We start from the raw sequence: 20,590 nt of genomic DNA on the forward strand, positions 1-20,590 counted from the left end.
CAAGCTAGGCATGCGAGGAGGAAGGATAACAGGCCAGGAAAGGAGTCCTCAACCGAGGGTAGTTCTAGCCCCCAGTGGGCTTTTGGCAATCCTTACAGGCATTTTGGTTGTCAGGATGGGGGAAGTGCTTCTGGCATCTAGTGGGTAGAGGCCAAGGATGCTGCTAAACATCTTACAGTGCATAGCACAGCCCCCACCACGAAAAACAATCTGGCCCACAATGTCTGTGCTGTCACAGTTGAAAAATCCTGCTGCGCTAAAGGCCTGGAATAAGAGGCCTGGGGCTCAGGCACAGAACGACTCTGCAGCTGCCCAGAGTGAGGAGTCACAGGGTGGGAAGGGGGCAGAGAGTACAACTAGAGAGTGTAGCAGATGTCCGTCCGCCCCTCGGGGGCTGGAGGAGTCAGCCAAGGGGATTTGAACTGAGGGCCTAGGGTGCTGGGGAGCCATTGAAAGCTTTCAGGCAGGAAAATGACAAAGCAGCCTTGGAGGGACACTCAGGAAGAGAGAGTAAGGATGGCAGTAAACTGGAGGGCCCTGGAGACACATTGTCCAGTGAGTTGTGGAAGTGAAGAGAGAGAGCCAGGAGGTCTGCAGGGGCGGCAGGAGGGGACTGTCATGCAGGGAACCAAAGAGTTGCATCATCAGAGTTGATACAGACATGTGTTGGAAGCCCAGAGCATCCATTCAGATCAAGCGCAGCTGATGAAACCTGATCCACAGGGTCAACCAGATGGAAGGAGTGTGTGTGTCAGTCCTGGTTCTGCCACTTACCATGGCTGCAGTGCACAGACTGACCCCTCACATGGGGCACTTGGCCATAGGGGCTGAGGACTGAGGGCCAACCCAAGCTATGCAGAGTGCCTTCTTCTAATTGGCACAGACATGCCCCTCAGGCTGGCCAAAGCCCTGCACTTGACTCCAGGCAAGTCATGTCTCTTCGATGAGTCTGATTAATACTGTCTGCCTCTTAGTCTTGATGAGAAGATTAAGAAACAAGGTAGATAAAAGCCTAGCAAAGGGTCAGCCTTTAGTAGGTACTCAAGAAATGATTGCTTGGATTATCCTACCAGAAGCCAAATACCAGACCCCTCCGTCACAGTTCCTTCTGTTGCATTGTTTCTGCCTCACCTGTTGGCACTGGGGCTTCTCAGGTGACCTGTGCACCTGTGCTTTGTTCTCTGTGAGGCACAGGGAGCCAGCAGGACCATGGGGCTGCCATGGGTGCAGTGGGGTGGGGGCACGCAGCTCCCCTCTCGACTGCGCCCAGCAGGCACACGCAGTTGCCTTGCTTCCTCACAGCCACATGGGGTTTCATTCTGAGCATCTCAGAGACACCGTGGAAAATATGCCTCAGCCCTCTGCTTGAGAGATCCGCCAGGGAACATGAAACCACCAAAGAACACACTCCAGTGGAAGAATCACAACTATCGATCTCTGCCCATGTGCCAGGCCCTGCATTTCAATCTGATGTAGTCTCAGAGGTTTTGGAGCCTTTCTTCCTCTATAGCTGTCCTGCCTGAGACAACCAGAACCCAGGGTTGGTGACCATGGTCTCTAACACCTGTTGGGGGCCTGCTCTGTGCCAGGCTTGTGGGAGGTACTCAGTAGGTCTTAGCACTTTAATCCTCATCACAGTGCTATGAAGTGAGAACTGTGAGGCAGGGGGTGACCAGCTAATAAGTGAGAGAGCTGGAGTCCGAACCACAGCAGAATGACACCAGGCTGTACAGCTGTGTAAAGCATTATTGCAGAAACCTCTCTTTTGGATTCCCTGCAGGGGCTCTCTGAGATAGGTGTCCTCCTAGGGGTGTCACAAAGAGCAGGAAGCCACCTCTGGTGAGGCTCCTGCTGCCCACCTAGGAAGTGGCTGGCAGAAAGCAGACAAGGGGCAAGAGCAGGCACTCTGGAGGTTGCGGCCTGGGGCTGAGCATGCAGGCGGAGCCTCGGAGCTTAATCCCCTGGGGTCTCAGGCTGCATTCCTCTGAGGTCTGCAAAGGCCACCGCTTAAAGGCGCAGAGGAGCAGCTGGGAACGAGAACAAAGCGGCCAGGCCCCCCTCGGAGGAAGGAAGGAGCGAGCCCCAGGAAACAGCTGATAGCGCTAAGCTCAGCTTGTTTTTTTCCTCTGCTCAACAGTTCTCCTGCCACGGCAAACAAAAGATGTACATTCTGATTCCCTCTTCTGTTTGGATTGTGCTGTCGAGTGGATCTGGTTTGTGATGAGCTGGGGTGGGGGAAGGAAGAGGCATCCCGGGCAGTTTCTTGCTCCGCTGCTCAGTTTGCTGGGCCACCACCGGCAAACCCAGAGAGCTTCCTTTTCTGCATGTTTCCCCCCACCCGGTCATCAACTCCAGCCTGGCCTGCTCACACCAGGGACATGACACTGGCATTTCTTCTAATGATGGAATTTAAGCTTGCCAACTTTTCAGATTCAGTGGGAGCTGGAGGTTTACTGGCGACCTTGACCTTGAAGGACCTGCACATACCCAGACATACATTCACACACCCACATTTTCATAGATATATAAAACCAGTAGATTGTGAACTGTGCCCTCTCAGTCCTCTTGAAAGGCCCCTCCCTGTTCTTAGCACTGCCAGGGTCACAGTCCACTGCTATCCAGAGCCACATTCGGGGACTGCCCAGCTTGGCCCTGCCACTCAGCTCCCATGGGCCCAACGGTGAGAGTGATGACAGCTACAGGGCCAGTGGAAGCCAGCATCCAACAGCAGGAAGAATGTAAGGGGTGTCTGCACAGGTCCTGACAGGCTGGGTCTGATCCTGATCCTGATCCTGCTCTTGTATGTGCACCTCCCTTCAACTTCCACATCTGTAGGTGTCATGTGGTCCTGATGGGCCTAAGCAGTACACGTGTGATGACTGTAGTAGATGGACTTCTTGCTGCCCCCTGGGGGATGGGTATAAAAGGAGGCATCATTACTGGCTTCCTAAACCCTGTGGGCTGTTATACTTGCCCTGTCATGCTGAGAATACCTTGTTTTGCCTGACCAGGTGTTGACTATGTGGGTCCATCAAAAGGCGTTGTAAAACCAAAAGAAAAAAAAGAAGGAAACAAAACAAAAATGATACACAAAACCTCCACTAAGGGTTTTATTGCTGCTGACACTTGGGTGATCCCTATAGCCCTGGCAATGGCAGTTCTGGTCACATGGACCGAAAGCGACTGTTTTGATGACACAGAGACTGATGCATGGGGGCCCTTTGTCACTGCAGGAGTTAAACTAAGCTGTGAGAGGTCAGCGTGGTTGGACCCTGCCACATGCTGCTTGGCTAGTTCTCTCCTCCCACCCCACTCTGAGGAGGCAGTTCACATGCAGAAGACAAATGGCATAAAGGGCAGGCAATTAATTTTTTCAGCTGGAGGCTGCAATGGAATTTGGGTGCTCAGAGTCTGGCGTGTGCCTCTAATTCCATTCTTCTCTGTGAAATACCTCCACTCCTCAAGGAGGTGGTGCCCTTCAAAATTCCATCACTGACATTTTCTGTCTTTAGGGCCACAAGGTAAATTCAGTCCTGAGAATTATTTGGAATGAATCTAAAGCTGTCCTGCATGCCGTCTTGTGCTCCTTCCATTACACCAAGAGGCTGTAAGTGCTGTAAGGATGGCTGGCCGGTTCTTCATTTATTTCCCTGGGGAGAGAGCAAGATGGTCCTGGAGCATGGCTCAGGGGCTGGTCCCCACTCCTAGCAACCTTCATGGTGTGGAGCAGTCTAGCCAGCCTGTGGAACAGAGATACAGGAAAGGATGAAGGACTTGTTGAGAAAAGGAGAAGGGAAGCAGCTTAAGCAAGAATGGACCAAGATAAGGTCTTGGTCCTTGATAGTTGGGGAGAGGGAATGAGAGGATTCTAAGAGGAAAAGAGAAATCTAAAGGGAACGTGGAAGGGTAAGAAAAAGCCACCTCACCTACTTCCATAGAAGCAGTGTACTGTAGTGGTTCAAAGTGCAGACCTGTATGTGAATCCTGGGTGGATGACCTTGGGTAGGATTTAAACCCTCTGTGGTTCTGTTTTCTAATCTGTAAAATGGGAGATAAAATAGTTTCTGTCTCATAGGTTTATCATAAAAATGAAATGAGAAATTCACATAAAGCACTTGAGAAAATATTTAGCATGTAATAAGCACATAATAAGTATTATACATTATTATTTCCAATATTCCCCCCAGACAGTGTCTTACATCCTTTGTTTTAGGACAAGGCATGTTCTCCACTTTCACCCTATACCTTCCTTCTACTGAGCAACTGATGTTTATCTGGTGTCCTGACTAGCTATTTTAATCCTTAAAGTCACTCACCTCTGAAATCTGCTTATTGGAAGGGGCCACACACAGAGCAAGCTCACACCCAGTGTTGCTAAGTAGAACTTACCAATTACCACCATCTGAACTGCACTTGGATGTTGTTTGTAATCCTTTTTCATGCCTCTCCGACTGCAGCAGAAGAGACTAAACCAGAGAGAAGCTGGACCCAGGTACATATAGCCCAGCTGAGAATTGTAGAGAGTGAAATATTTTGTGTAGAGAGACCCTCTGTCCCCTCCCCACCTTAGCTCCCAGAATGAGTGCAAGCAGGCTGGCCCCCCTCAGGTGGGGTATTAGAGCATCTTTCTGGGGAAACTGAGCAGGCTAACACAAAAAGTCTATGGATATTCACAGGTGAGGTCCCCATTGAAATGGCTTGGTAGGATCACCCTGTGGTGAAGCCCATCATTTGACAAGCTGCTTGTCAGCTTTAAATATGAATAGTCAAAGATTATTTATTATTTGAAAGAACCCTCTAAAATGAAAGATTATACAAAAACCACAGAAGAAAGAAGCTTATAGAATTCAGGAGCAATGCAATGAATAGAACTTTTTTTATTTATAATTAATATCTTATGAGATTTAAGAGGAGATAAGATACTACATGAAACAAGAATAAATGCTAGAAACAAGGAACATTCAGAGAAGAAAAGGACATTTGGAAATTAAAAAAAAATTCATGAATAAGTTTGCAGAACAACATGGATAAATCTCAAAAGCATTATGTCAAAAAAAAAAAAAAGAAAAGAAATCAGGCAAAAAAAAGTATCTACCATACAATTCCATTTACATGAAATCCAAGAACAGACAAAACCAATCTATGGTGACAAATCAGAAAATGGTTGCCTGCGAAGGAGGGAGGAGAATGGATTAGAAAGGGACACAAGAGAACTTTCTGGGTGGATAAACATGTTCTATATCTTGTTTGGGTGGTACTTATATGGGTATATTCAATTATCAAAATTTTATTTAACTGAACATCTATCTGTGCACATTATTCTATGTTAATTGTATGTTAATAAAAAAACATTTGCAGAAAAGAAATTTCAGTAGAAGGATTAAGCCTCTAGATCTAGCTATTAATTTATAGGAACACTAAGCATAGAGGAACATGTTAAATGATACCACAGGGATGCTATCAGCAAAATCTCACCTGGGACACTCTATAGTTTAGCCACTTTTTGTAACAAAAACTTTCAGAGGGATGGGAGGCAGACAGACAAGGTACTTATATATTCACAAAAATTTAAGAGACATACCAAGCAATTACACTTATTTAGAAGACAGGTTTATAGGACAAGTGGAGAAGTGTAAGCATGTCCAGATATTTGATAATGTTAAAAAATTATTGTTATTTTTAAAATGAGATAATGGCATTGTAGTGCTTTGGCTTTGTTTGTTTTTTTAAGTGACCTTACCTTTTAGCGGTGCCTGGGTGGCTCTGTCGGTTAAGTGTCCAACTTTGGCTCAGGTCATGATCTCGCAGTTTGTGAGTTCTAGCCCCGCATCAGGCTCTGTGCTGACAGCTCAGAGCCTGGAGACTGCTTCAGATTCAATGTCTCCCTCTCTCTCTGCCCCTCCCCTGCTCACACTCTGTCTCTGTCTCTAAAGAATGAATAAATGTTAAAAGAAAAAAAAGTTACCTTATCTTTTAGAGATTCATAGTGAAATACACATGATATGATGTCGAGGATAGACTGGGGCAGTAGGAGTGGGTCAGGGACATAGATGAAACAATATTGACCATTTGTTGATAATTATCAAAGCTGAGTGTAGCATATACTGGATTTATTTTTCTCATATCTCTTTTGTGTATGTTTGAAATTTCCCACAATATAATACTGTTTAAAAGAAGAAGAAGAGTTGGAGAAAAAAATAGAAGGAGTCTCCTGGAAAGAAAGAAAGGAAAGAAAAGAAAAAAGAAAAGAAAGGAAAAGAAAAGAAGGAAGGAAGGAGGAAGGAAAGACAAAGAAAATACAAGCAAAAGATAAGAAACATGGGGGATTCATTGAGTATTTCCAAAAAGAACAAGAGAGGAAAGTATATGGAAGTGTGAAAATAATCAAAGAAATAATATGAGAAAGTTTCCCGATTCTGACAGCCATTAGTTTCTGGATTAAGCAGCCAACCACTAACCAGCATCACAGATGGAAAAAGCCCCACACCAAAGTACATCATTGAGAAATGTCATCAAGTTTGTATACTGGGCCACAAACCTCACACACCTTCTCATAGTCCCTCTCTGCCTCTTCTCTCTGTCTAGGACAGCACCCTCCTGGCTCCACTTGTCTGCCNGAGGAAATATCATACTGTGTGATGTGAATCCTGGTTTCTAGGTAGCTGCTAAAGGTCTGGATGACATATCTGGAAATATAGACCAGTTATATTTTGGATAATCTTTGATTCATGGAAGTAGGAGATGGGAGAGAGCTGGCCAGATGGATTCCTTCCCCTCCTTCACTCTCCCCTGCAGTTTCTTTTTATATTCCAGAAGATTCTCTTGTGCCTGGTGAGCAAACAGCCGCCTGGTAATGCCTGGCATCACATCCCCTTCCCTCACTCCTTTTTCCCCTCTACGTTCTATTATAAAAACTTTCAAACGTAGGAAAGTTGAAAGAATTTCACATCAAGAACCTGTATACCCATTACCTAGCCTTTACTGTAGACATTTTGAACAGCTTTATTGATATATAATTTAACTACCATAAAATTGACCTGTTTAAAGTATATATGTCAGTGGGTTTTAGTATATTCATAGAGCCATGCAAGCATTATCACAGTTTTAGAATCTTTTCTTCATCCCAGAAAGCAATCCCTTACCCTTTAGCATCACTCCCACTCCCTCTCTCTCAACCCTAAGTGACCACTAATGCACTTTCTGGCTCTATGGATTGCCTATTTTGGACATTATATATAAATGGAAACATACAAAATATTGTCTTCTGTGTTTGGCTTCTTTAACTTGGCATAATGTCTTCAGGGTTCATCCATGCTGTAGCATGTATCAGTATTTCATTTTTTATGACCAATGTTCCATTGTATATCATTAATATTTTCTTAGATTCACTTTGTCACATGCCTATCCATTTATCTCTCTATTGATCCATTAGTCTCTCTTATATCTTTTATGCATTTTTTTAAATGTTTATTTATTTTGAAAGAGAGAGAGACAGAGCATGTGAGCAGGGGAGGAGCAGTGAGAGAGGAGAGAGAGAATCCCAAGCAGGCTCCATGCCCAGTCCAGAGCCTGACAAGGGGCTCAATCCCACAACCCTGAGATCATGACCTGAGCCAAAATCAAGAGTCGGATGCTCAACTGACTGAGCTACCCAGGTGCCCCTCTTTTATATATTTCTAAGTAAGCTTACTCCCCCTTTTCTTCCACCCTTAGCACCTTGGCCTTGCACAAGATCACCCTAGGTACAAAGGAAGCTGGGAGATGTAGTGCTTAGCCTTCTGACTTCCCTAGTAGAGGGACAGAAGGGAAAAGGGAGATAGGGAATGAGTTTTTGCTGTTTTGGCATACAGTGTTTCTCATCCACATCTCTTCCTCTAGTCTCCCCTCCCACCATTGCATCCCACAGATCTTGTATTCCAGAAATGCCAAATTCCTTAAAGTTCCCCACATTATTCCTGACTCCTATACTCCTGGAGTATTCCACACTCCTGAGCATATGCTCATTAGCTGGCTAGTCTTCTCTGTGTGACAGGTTCTTCCTTCATGATTCAGCTCAGCTATCACCCTTCAGTGAAGTATCCCCAACACACACACACACACACACACACATACCCCTCTGGCCTCTCTGTGCTTGTTTTATACTTCCATTATGGCATTTACCTTACTTTATTGAATTAACCTTTTGACCTGTCTCTATCAGCTTTTAAGTCCTAAAGGGCAAGGGCCAGGTATTATATGTCTTGATATCCCTAGAACTCACTGGAGGGCCTGGGTCAATAAATATTGGTTGGATAGTGACTGGAAAACATCTAGGTACCGTCTTTACTCTTGTTTATTGAACAAACATTTTGTTGGGCATGCACCAGATGAGGCCCTGCAGTAAGTACCTAGTTTGGATACAAAGATGAGTAAGACTATATCCTGGGCCTCAGAGGAACCCACAGGACCTTTTGTCTGGACACATGCAAAACTAGACAAGATACCAGGGCAACAGATGTACACTGAGACTGTACCGGTCAAACCGGAACATATGGTCACCCAAATTATATGTCAGCTTCTATGAAAACAGCAGTGCCACGCTGACTCATGCCCAGCTCGTCAGACCTCAGTCACTTCCAGAACAGGCCAATTACTTCTCATTAGTGCTTGGGTCATATATATTTTTCATTGTTGTTATCCATGTAGAAATTACCCATGGAATTTAATATTCCTAATGCACTATATATACTGTGCATATGAAAAACATATACTTAAGCAATTAGACAGAAAAAAATCACCTAATAAACAACTAAAAACACTTTCTAACTTTTTTGATGTACTGGAATGCGTATTTGTAATCGGTCTGTGAAACCCAGTATATATTTAAACTTCTTGGTATTAACAATAGACTCAAGTCGGTTGTCTTTATTGATGGGCATTTGGATATTTCCAACTTGTGACCGTTAGGAATAATGGAGCTGTGAACATCTCAGCATAGATTTCTTTTTCCTTCTTCTGAGTCATTTCTTTGAGATACATACTCCAAAGGTAAGTAAACTGTTTGAAGAACAGGAATAGTTGGTATATTATTGTCTATGACTCTATATGTTATTGCTCTCCTAAAAGTCTAGGTCAATTTACAGAGCACATCTGTTTCTCACAACTCTGCCAATAATTTACATTATCATTTTTATGTACTAATAGAAGCATATTGTCATTTTAGCACGTGCTTTGAATTTTTAATTTCTGCAGAAGTTACGCATTGTGCTTTAACCAAAAACAACTTAGTTTTTATGAAATCATAATGTGTTTGTGTATGTGTGTATATACACACACATGTATATATGTGTGTATATATGTATATATACATATATTATAAACCATGTATATATGTGTATTTATGTGCATATATACACATATACATGGTTTAGAATTATAAGGTATGTTATAGGTATTCATTAAATATTTGTCAAATGAATGACTTATTAAAATCACACATTCACTAAAAGACAATAACTGCATGATTCCACATACATGAGGGACCTAGAGTAGGCAGATTAATTGAGACAGAAAGTAGAATGGTGGTTGCCAGGGCCTGGGGAATGGGGGCAATGGGGAGTTGTTTGATGGGCATAGAGTTTCAGTTTTGCAAGCTGAAAAGAATTCTGGAGATGGATAGTGATCATGGTTGCACAACAAGGTGAATGTACTTAATACTCTTGAACTGTACATTCAAAAATTATTAAGATGGAAAATTTTATGTTACATGTATTTTGCTGTAAAAAATACATATTTAAAAAATACTTTTTTTAATCCAGTGGTCATTTGGCATACATTGCCACTAGAAGGGTGCCTACAAAATATGGTCATGCATGTGAGATGAAATTTCATGTGTGGAATTTTCTAGATTAAGATGACTATGCTAATTTTTCAATGCAGAGACAGGCAGAGATGTGTGATATTAATATCATTATATAGCAAATAGAATAAGAATTACAGACCAGGTAATATATGAACATTCAATATTAGCAATAAAGTGCTCAACCTTTAAAAACCCATGCATCTAGGAGTGCGTGGATGGCTCCATCTGCTAAGTGGTCAACTGTTGATTTCAGCTCAGGTCACCATCTCATGGTTCATGAGTTCGAACCCCACACTGGGGTCTGCTCTGGCAGTGTGGAGCCTGCTTGGGATTCTCTCTCTCCCTCACTCTCTCTCTGCCCCTCTCCCACTCACATGTGCATGCACTTACTCTTTCTCAAAATAAATAAGTAAAATTTTTTGAAAAATAATACCATGCATCTAATTTTCTATTATTTGTGAATAAAATATAGAAGCCAACCTTACGGGAATCATAAAGACATCCACTTGAACTTTTCACCTTAATGGTGAAGTGGGGAAATCAGGGCAGCTTCATCTGTCCCTTTTATAATGCAATCCAGCTAAATCCTCTTTATATCTCACTTGCCAGAATAGATCACATGGCCTGCCCCAACTGCGCTAGATGAGGCTGGGAAAGCAGGGACTGGAATAGGTTAGACACATTGCCGCCCCAAATAAATTAAGTTTCTCTAAACAAAGAAAGAAAAGGATAATGGGTATTGGATAGGCAATCAGCAGCATTTGTTATACTCACATCAGTGTCTTTGTTTTGTTTCTCGTTTGGGGTATTACAGGCTGGAACCAATGGTTATATGGCTCCTGAAATCCTAATGGAAAAAGTGAGTTATTCCTATCCTGTGGACTGGTTCGCGATGGGATGCAGTATTTATGAAATGGTTGCTGGACGAACACCATTTAAAGATTACAAGGAAAAAGTCAGTAAAGAGGATTTAAAGCAAAGAACCCTGAAAGAAGACGTCAGATTCCAGCATGATAACTTCACAGAGGAAGCAAAAGATATTTGCAGACTCTTCTTGGCTAAGAAACCAGAGCAACGTTTAGGAAGCAGGTAAACTACCATATAACAGAGGTGATTAGCAGTGTCAGCATTGTCCGTGGGGATTTGGGAAGTACTTTGGATTAGTGCTGAGGCCTTGAAGTTAAGTTTTATTATTATTTTCCTATTATTATTTGCATGTTATATTGTTAAGTATACACTTTAAAACACTGTGAGCACTTGATATGGAACAATCTCCGAGAGATATATGTATATACATATATATACATATATATGCAGGTATATATATATGTAGATATATCTTGTTTTGATAGATATATAATATATAAATATATATAAATGTATAAAAGTAAAAATATATATTATTTATATTTAATACATATTTTTAATATTTATTTATTTTGCAAGACAGCATGCGAGTGGGCTAGCAGAGGGGCAGAGAGAGAGGGTGAGAAAGAATCCCAAGCAGACTCCCCACTAGGCATGGAGTCCAAGGCAGAGTTTGATCTCATGACCTCAAGATCATGACCTGAGCTGAAATCAAGGGATCAAGAAAGAGTAGGACACTTAACACTTTACTTAACACTTAACTGCCATCCAGGCACCGTGAAAATTCTGCCACTTAATTTTTTTAATTAAAAAAAATTTTAATGTTTATTTTTAAGAAAGAGAACATGCACGCATGCTGGTGGGGGAGGGGCAGAGAGAGAAAGGGGGACCAAAGATCCAAAGAGGGCTCCAAGCTGAGAGCAGAGAGCCTGATACAGAGCCTGAACCCACAAGCCCCGAGATTAAGACCTGAGCTGAAGTCAGATGCTCAACGACTAAGCCACCCAATTGTGCCACTTTTTTAAAAAATATGTTTTAATGTTTTTATTTATTTTTGAGAAACAGAGAGACAGAGCATGAGCAGAGGAGAGGCAGAGAGAAGGAGACACAGAATCCCAAGCAGGCTCCAGGCTCTTGAGCTGTCAGCACAGCCAGATGTGGGGCTCGAACTCATGAACTAGGAGATCATGACCTGATCCAAAGTTGGACACTTACCCAACTGAGCCACCCAGACACCCCCAGGTGTGCCACCTTTAAATGGCTCTGCAAGATATCAGTCAGTCAACAGATTTTTAGTGAGTACATATCATGTTGCCAGCTATGTTAAGTACAGTTGAAGTTCGTTTTAAAATTTTTTTTAATATTTATTTATTTTTGAAGGAGAGAAAGAGTGTGCAGAGGGGAGGAGCAGAGAAAGAGGGAGACACAGAATCCGAAACAGGCTCCAGGCTCTGAGCTGTCAGCACGAAGCCCAACATGAGACTCAAACTCACGAATCATGAGATCATGACCTGAGCCTAAGTTGGATGCTTAGCTGACTGAGCCACCCAGGTACCCTGAAATTTGTTTTGAAAAAAGTCAAGCTTTACTGCTTACATGGAATAATAAGATCAAGATATTTAGAAGACACAATAAGTAAAAGCTGACCTGTTAAAAGGCCCTTGGCAGTAGGTGACTATGTTATATAGAGACAAAACCAAGGCTTTATATTCACAGACATAGACTCACATCCCAGCTCTGCTATGTCGTTTTACCTCAAGCAATTGAATTACCTTCTCAGAGTCTCAATATCCTCATGTATTAAAATGGAGAGTTTATGGAGGTGATGATTAACTTTATATCAATTTGTCTAGACCACCATACTCCAATATTTGATCAGTTATTCTGGATGTTTCTGTGCAGTTATTTTTTAGGTAAGATTAATATATAAATCTGTAGTCTTTGAGTAAAGGAGCTTATTCTTCATCATGTGGATGGGTCTCATCCAATCAGTTGAAGGCCTTAACAGAAAAAGACTGACTTCCCTGCAAGAAGAGGCAATTCTTCCAGCAAACCACCTTTGGACTTGAAATGCAGCTCTTCCTTGGGTCTCCAGCTTGACAATCTACCTTGTAGAATTTGGACTTGCCCAACCTCCACACAATTGTGTGAACCAATTCCTTAAAATAAATCCCCCCCCCCTCTCTCTCATATACATGCACATATATTGTCAGAGAGAAAAAAACATTTCCTCTACCCTTTTAGGTGTGGAAGCCTGCAAACTCAACTGAAAAAAGACAGATTAGTAAGAGAAAGGGCAGTTTTTATTCATGCTCATATACAAGATTTCACAGAAAAACATGACTGGGATCAGTTGGAATTATATGTCATGTTAATAGGGGAAAAGGAGCAGGAAAAGGGTGCTTATAGGAAAACAAATGGTTTCTTAGGATTGGTAGGGAGACAGGCACGTAGGAAAACTAATGACTTTTAGGAGAGAGAAATGGACCCTTAGGAGAATAGTCAGGTGATATGATAGTTTTGTGACAATGTTGAAGTGTAGTGCTGACTTCTGTCACTGGTGATAGGAGTCCATCTTTCCTGGTCTAAAACTCCCAGAGAGAAGATTTATGAGTTGATTTTTTGGGGGAGTCTTTGCTTCAAGGCAAATAAGGGGAGTTCAGAACCTGTATGTGTTGACTCTCAAATGCCTTCAGCTCAAAATAATTTTTATACTGCTATGGTACATTCCAGACCTCTTCAATATCCTCTTGGTTCTGTTTCTGTAGAGAATCCTGATGAATACAGTGGGATATTTTGAGGTTTAGATATAAATACGTAAAGTTAGGTATAATATATGTTAGGAATCATTCAATAAGCAATAGCAATTATTAATTTGTTCTAAGAGAGATAGCAGATAATATTTTGACTTGAATGTCTTAAATTCTTGGACTAAATTTTCAATACTTCAAATTATATGCAGGGGCACCTGGGTGGCTCAGTCAGTTAAACCTTTGGCTTTGGCTCAGGTCATAATCTCACGGTTCATGAGTTCTAGCCCTGCACTGGGCTCTGTGCTGACAGCTCAGAGCCTGGAGGCTGCTTCAGATTCTGTGTCTCCCTCTCTCTCTGCTCCTCCCCTGCTCCTCCCCTGTTTCTCGTTCATTTTAAATAAACATTTAAAAAATTGTTTTAATATATACAAATATAAGGGTGTCTGGGTAGCTCAGTCAGCTGAACGTCTGACTCTTGGTTTCAACTCAGGTCATGATCTCAGAGTTGTGGGATCAATCCCCAAACCAGACTCTCTGCTGTGTTTGGAGCCTGCTTGGTATTCTTTCTCTCTCTCCTGCTGCCCCTCTCTGCTGCTCACATGTGCTGTCTCTCTCTAAAAACAAATAAAAAATACATTTATATATAAATATGAAAACTACAACATGAAATAATATGACTGATTTTTAATATTACACCAGAACTTAGGCAATAAAATTACCCTAAATCTTACAAGCAAGTACTTGTTGCTAGTGAAGCTTCTAGAACAAGGCTGTCTTAATTAAAAATATTAGAGTATGGAGGTAAATTTTTACTTTTTGACCTGAATTTTTAAGTTTATTAATTTTTGAGAGAGACAGAGATGAGGGGGAGAGAGGCGCAGAGAGAGGGAGACAGAGAAACTCAAGAGAGCTCTGCACTGCCAGCACAGAGCCCAACGTGGGGCTCAAACCCATAAATCTTGAGATCATGACATGAGCCAAAATCAAGAGTTGGACGCCTAACTGGCTGAGCCAGACAGGTGCCCCAACTTGACTTTTTAAGATAGCAAAACAAAATCCTTTTGTAATAACTTTCAAAGCACAACAGATACCAAACTAGAAAACAAGTATTTTGAAATTTGGTGGAAACTCTGCATTTGTGTGAAGTAAAACCTGGAGCTGATTTTCCTGTGCAGATTCCAACGTTGCATTAGTGTGGTCAGAATAGGCCACGTCATGATAACAAGCAAATCCCAAAGGTCCCTGCAGCTTAAAAATAAGGGAGTTTTTCTCATCCACACAAAGTCCATTGTGGGTCCAGCAGCACTGCAGGGTGTCACCCCGCTGAGCAGTGACTCAGAGACCCAGGCTGCTTCCCTCTGACAGCACCATTGGAACTGGCGGCTTCCAGTTGCTCTAGTAAGAGAAGAGAGCACAGAGAACCTAGGGAGCTCTGTACCGCCTCAGTCAGGAAGTGACCCATTTGCACGTCACTTCACACGCCCTTCCGTTTGGCCAGAATGAGTCTTGGCTCCGTGCAAGGTCGAAGGGTCTGGCTAGTGTTGTCTTCCATCTGCCCAGGAAGGAGAGGAGACCCAGAAACGGTGACCACTGACCACGTCTACGGCGAGGGTTCTCAAGCACGGGGAGCCTGAGCAGGAGCACCAACAGTGGTGGAGGAGGCGGCGAGGAAGGGAGACAGTTTCTTTAGATGATTTCCCTGAAGGGAACACCACTGCTTGCCAGGATTTATTGAAAATCTATAAACACGCTGTGGGTACATAAAATGAAATGTTGACAAACTTCTTCAGGAAAATGCCACCTTAAAGCACTGGCTCATTGCCTGAAGCTGCTCCATCAAGCAAAACCTTTTAATAAAGCATCTGTTGTTGTGACTGTTTTGAATAAAACTGTTTACAACATTAGAGAAAAGGCATATAAAAACCAGCTGTTCAGTGAAAGACAAAACCTTCCAACATTTTCATTTCAACTCTCTGTATTTTTTTAGAAATTCAAATGAGATAACGCTTGATTGATTTAGTGGTGTCCTTCAAGGCCAAGCAAATGCCTACACAGCATGTCACACAGCAGACAGGTCATGTGCCCCCTCCCTGTTGTGTTCACGAACATTTGAAATAAATTTTAAAACCCTTTGCCTTCTTTAGACATCACCGAAAGGATGTCTTCATAGGTCTGTGAATTAATTTTGCAGAGAAGTTGAAAGCTTTTCTGAGCATCTCACAAGGGCACCTGAAAGGATTTATGGCGTTTCCCAATAAAATAAAAGCTGAAGCCCACTTAAGCATTTTGCAGGTTTTATTCTGACCAGTCAGTGCAGCAGAACAAGATCAAATAACCATGCAAGCCTCTGACTTAAGTGCTTCTCCAACACATAATTTCATACCAATACATACTGTCTTGGCAGACCAAAGCCCATGGTGTATGGTCAGGTGATATCCTTGCTCCTTTGACTATTATAAGAAAATCCATTGTAATATCTGTGTGGGGTTCAGGAGCACAAGAGCCCCTGTAAATGCTGTGACATAAAATCTACTCCAACAAGCAGAAGAATCTACTTTCCTACGGTGGCCGGTTTGGCTACTATAAAAGATGCTGCCTCCATCAACAGCCTCTCTTGTTTGTCCAAAGTGCACCGCATAATGGTGGGTCAAAAGATCTCTGCGTGAAGCTGCCAGGGGAAGATTCAACAGTAAAATAATACTCATGCTATTTCTAATTACAGACCCGACGTAAGAGACACTCGTGCAGAAAATAAAGTGATCAGCTTTGCAGCGGCCCAGACACCCAGTTGAAGGAATAGGGGTTAGAAAGCCTAGTCTTCTGTCGTCAGCATCAGCCACCACAGACATTTAGTGAAAAAGGCCCTAAAGCATGGGCCCTGCCCCCCAGGGGCATCTAGTTGGGGTGTTGGAGAACAAAGAAAACCTTTAGTGGGCTATCTTCCTTTGTCCTTTGTGACTAGTTGCAAAACGGCTGCAGTCGCCATCCCTGATGGGCAAGCCAAGGCCATTTGGGCCTGTTTCTTGAGATATTACTTGAGAACTGTTTATCCTGATGTCAAGACTGGCCTGACAAGTTTCTCAGTTACTGAGCCCCTGGGCGCTCTTTGTGTATCCAAGTTAAAAGTGCTCAGAGTGAGTTTAAGGAGCTCTCTCTCTCTCTCTCTCTCTCTCTCTCTCTCTCTCGACCTGTGGGACAGTGTGTTCGTGCTACTGGTGGCCATCAAGATGGTACAGACTCCTTCCTCTCCAACTCTTTTGTTTTCTTGGAGACCCAGGGACTTGAGATTCATTCCTGATCTACTTGGATGGAATTCTAGCTCTATCCTTGTTCTGCTACATTTAAAATCTACGTGATACCCTCCCCACACCAAAATCTGACACCTTAAAATGGTGAGTGTTGCTGTATAAATTGTACCTCATAAACCTAACTTCAGAGAAAAATCCATCTTCGAAGCTTCAAATGATCTCAGTAACCCTCCCTCAAGACTCTGACTTTACCGGGGGTAAGCCACACACACTGGTCAATAAGTTCTAGGAGTCAGCAAGCCTGTATTTTCCTTCCTTTTGAGTGAGCAAGACTTGGCTTTGGGAAGAAAAGAGACACCTTGCAGTATCTCCTGATGCAGTTCTCCTTACCTGTTTTCAGCTGGTTCATAATGAGAAAAGTCCAAGGAGTCCTGAAGCAGCCTTTCTGGATGGTACTAAGCCTGAACCACAAAAACCAACCCAGAGAACGGCTAGACATCAGATGCCTCCAACTGAATTTCTCTTTTTCACAATAATATTTTATTACAATTTTCATTTGACAGGCGTTGTTGTGAGGATTGACTGTGATAACATAAGTGCAGCACTTCACTTTGTGTTGGCTGAGAATAGGCTCTGGATAGATGCTAGTTATTCTCGTTGTTATTAGTAATGTCATTATCGTGTTTAGAACCTATTGGATAGAATCTGCTGCAGTAATTGCCTGACATAGTTGGGAGTCTCTGAAGGGGATATATGGGAGAAGTCCTCAGTTTTTTTCCTGAAAACTTTTTGATTACTGGAATAAATGTAAAGGGAAAACTATGAATGTGATTAATTTTTACTAAGATTGATTTATGACAGAAATTGACTTTTCCGTAAAGGAAGACATTTCATAGAGCAGCATATCTATTCACATAAAAGAAAAAGTAAGGGGCGCCTGGGTGGCTCAGTTGGTTAAGCGTCCGACTCTTGGTTCAGCTCAGGTTGTGATCTCACAGGTTCGTGAATTCAAGCCCTGCGCTGGGTTCTGCACTGGCAACGCAGAGCCTGCTTGGGATTCTCCCTTTCTCCCTCTCTCTCTGCCCCTCCCCTATTCATGCTGTCTTTGTCTCAAAATAAATAAATAAACTTTTTTAAAAAAAAGGTAAAGGAAAAAATCGTTTGAATCTGATGCCTTTTTATTTCTTTAAAATGTGGACTTAAGAGGAACCAAAAGAAATGTGTAGTCGGCTGTCCCTAGTATGGTTCCCAAAGGTCCCCCTTCTCTTATCCACACTCCTGTGTAATCCCTTCCCGTAAGGGTGGGCTGGACGTACTGATTTGCTTCTAAAAATATGGCAGAGGTAATGAGATGTCATTTCCAAGATTAGGTAGTAAAAGACTGCTTTTTTTAAAATCTCGGGCTCGCTCTCACTCACTCTCTCCCCATAAAAATTGTGAGATAATAAATGTTTGTTGTTTTAAGCCACCAAATGTTGGGGTGGCTTGTTACACAGCAATAGATAACTTATACAAGAGGTTACACAATTGGGAACATACATTTTCCTCCCTTATTTTAAGGCAAATACTAGAATAATTTCTAGCACAAGGCCTTGATAACCAATAACCATAGTCTTGGGCACTGAAGGTATGCTCATTAACACTACTTAAAATTACTAATGGATTTTTTTTAAGTCTTTAAAAATATTGTGGCAGTGGGGGGAGGTAGGTGGAGCTCCTAGAAATCATGTCATATGAAGAGTGAGGAGATACGGTGCTGTCTTTCGGAATGTGGTGGGAAGAGACATTCTTCCCTTGTTCTGTCTGACTCTGAGGGCAGAGCAAAATGCAGTGACTGGTAGTTGCAGGCAAGCAGGTTCTAGCCCCACTGAATTTTGCTTATATTTCCACAAAATACTAAGAATAAAAGTCATGCCAACTGCTTGACTCTAAAAACTAGATCTACATGTGAAGGTTATCTGCAAATGATGAAAATGCTACTGTCTGTGTAAGGTGGAATTGTGGGTAAGTTTTAAAGTTATTATTCTTCTAAATTATTCTTTACATTGTTATATTGTCTTTGCAATTAAAATGAAATATATTACAGGAAAAGAATGCACATTTTGTATTGTTAGAACATTTCCTGTTTTTGGTTTGTTAGTGTGACTCAATCTGACCCATCTCCTTACTTCACAGAGAGAAGTCCGATGATCCCAGACAACACCCTTTCTTCAAAACCATCAATTTCGCTCGCCTGGAAGCTGGCCTAGTTGAGCCCCCATTTGTGCCAGACCCTTCTGTGGTTTATGCCAAAGACATCGCTGAAATTGAAGATTTCTCTGAGGTTCGGGGAATCGAATTTGATGATAAAGATAAGACGTTCTTCCAAAGATTTGCAACAGGTGCTGTCCCCATAGCATGGCAGGAAGAAATTATAGAAACGGGACTGTTTGAAGAATTGAATGACCCCAACAGGCCTGCAGGTTGTGGGGATGGTAATTCATCCAAGTCTGGTGTGTGTTTGTTATTATAAGTTGTTCTCTCTACCAGATGGGCAGCAGGAATCTCAGCTGACATAATCCTCGAATGTTCCTAACACATGAAAATCTGTTAAATGAGGACTGATCAATGAGGAGGGGCATTTCAACCATAGAACAGTTCAAAGGACAGGTGAGCTTACCACTAGGACACATTTTTCTCTTGCCTTCCTCCCTCCCTCCCTTCCTTACCTCCTTCTCTCTCCCTCCACCTCTTTCTTCTTTCTGTTTTTTCATAAAGATGAGTCAAGTAAAGTCTCAGTTTTCACCAAGGGCTGGGAAAAGGAACACTTAGGTTTATTTTGATAAACTAAAAGCATGAGCCTCCAGCATCATGTCCCTGAAAATGACACAAAGTCCTAGGAATAGAGAATGGAACTTTGTGGTGTACTCAGTAAATGAGCATTTGCAATTCTTAGTAAATAATCATTTTAGTTTTTCTTTGTTTATATCCCTTGTTCCCTTCATCTTTCAGTATTTCTTCTGCTTCTGTACTTGTAAAAAGGATTTGGAAGCTGAAAATAAATGTTCCTGATGCTTTCCCCCTGGAAAAGAATTGATTGTAGTATTTTGGCAATGTTTTAAATTACAGAATAATTTTTAATGTACTGAAAGTCTCTGATTCATATTTTGGAAATATTTTGCCATTATAATGTTGAAGTATTTTAAATGTAAACATACATGAGACCTGTGAATTTATAGTGTTCCGTAAGTTGAGTCCTTTAGATAACATGCTACAAATTGCTTACGTGTATTTTTCCATATCCCATTGGTTCCCAAACTTTGCTAAACTTTGGAATCACCTAGGAATCTTTCAAAAATACTAATGTCTAACTCTCATCCCCAGATTTTAATTGATCTAGGGTGCAGCCTGGGCATCTAGATTTTCAAAAGCTCCCCAAGTGCTTCTGATGTGAGGCAAGCCTGAGAACCATGGCCTTGTAGGCTTCAATGCTGTTATATGTGGACTCTTGTTTTGGTTACTCAAAGCTTCTAGTATACATTTGACAGCAACTTTTCAAATACCCATAAAACATGTAATTTTGGCAGTTGCAGTATATATGAGACTGAAGATAATCTGTATTCATATTGTAGATTTTCTTGTCCTTGTACACTTAACGCTCTTCACACATACCTTCGGAAGTAGATCTCTTGGTGATTTCAAGACCTATAGGAGAAATACCGACTCGGAAACTGATTTGAACAAGTGGTAGCCTTCAGTTCAAGTGGCTGCCCCTCCAGTATTATAGAATTCGCATTTCTCAAAAGCACAGCCAAAGTGAAAATTCTAAGGGTGCAAAAAAATATTTTGGACACAAACATAAATCTGAGGTGATTATACTTAAAGAAAAAAAAAAAAAAGAG

At 42.0% G+C, this 20,590-nt stretch overlaps 1 protein-coding gene across 1 annotated transcript in view; it reads left to right on the forward strand.

Moving 5' to 3' along the window:
- The window catches only part of GRK7 (G protein-coupled receptor kinase 7), a 30,275-nt gene extending 10,512 nt beyond the window's left edge, over positions 1 to 19,763 (forward strand). The window contains exons 3-4 of the mRNA XM_077756657.1: positions 10,656 to 10,930; positions 18,885 to 19,763. Of these exons, the coding sequence (XP_077612783.1) occupies positions 10,656 to 10,930; positions 18,885 to 19,221 (612 nt within the window). The 3' untranslated portion in view covers positions 19,222 to 19,763. The remainder of the gene's footprint in view (positions 1 to 10,655; positions 10,931 to 18,884) is intronic.
- The last annotated feature ends 827 nt before the right edge of the window (positions 19,764 to 20,590 follow it).

Source organism: Crocuta crocuta, unplaced genomic scaffold, assembly GCF_008692635.1.
Source record: "Crocuta crocuta isolate KB4526 unplaced genomic scaffold, BGI_CrCroc_1.0 scaffold337, whole genome shotgun sequence".
Classification (NCBI taxonomy): Eukaryota; Metazoa; Chordata; class Mammalia; order Carnivora; family Hyaenidae; genus Crocuta; species Crocuta crocuta.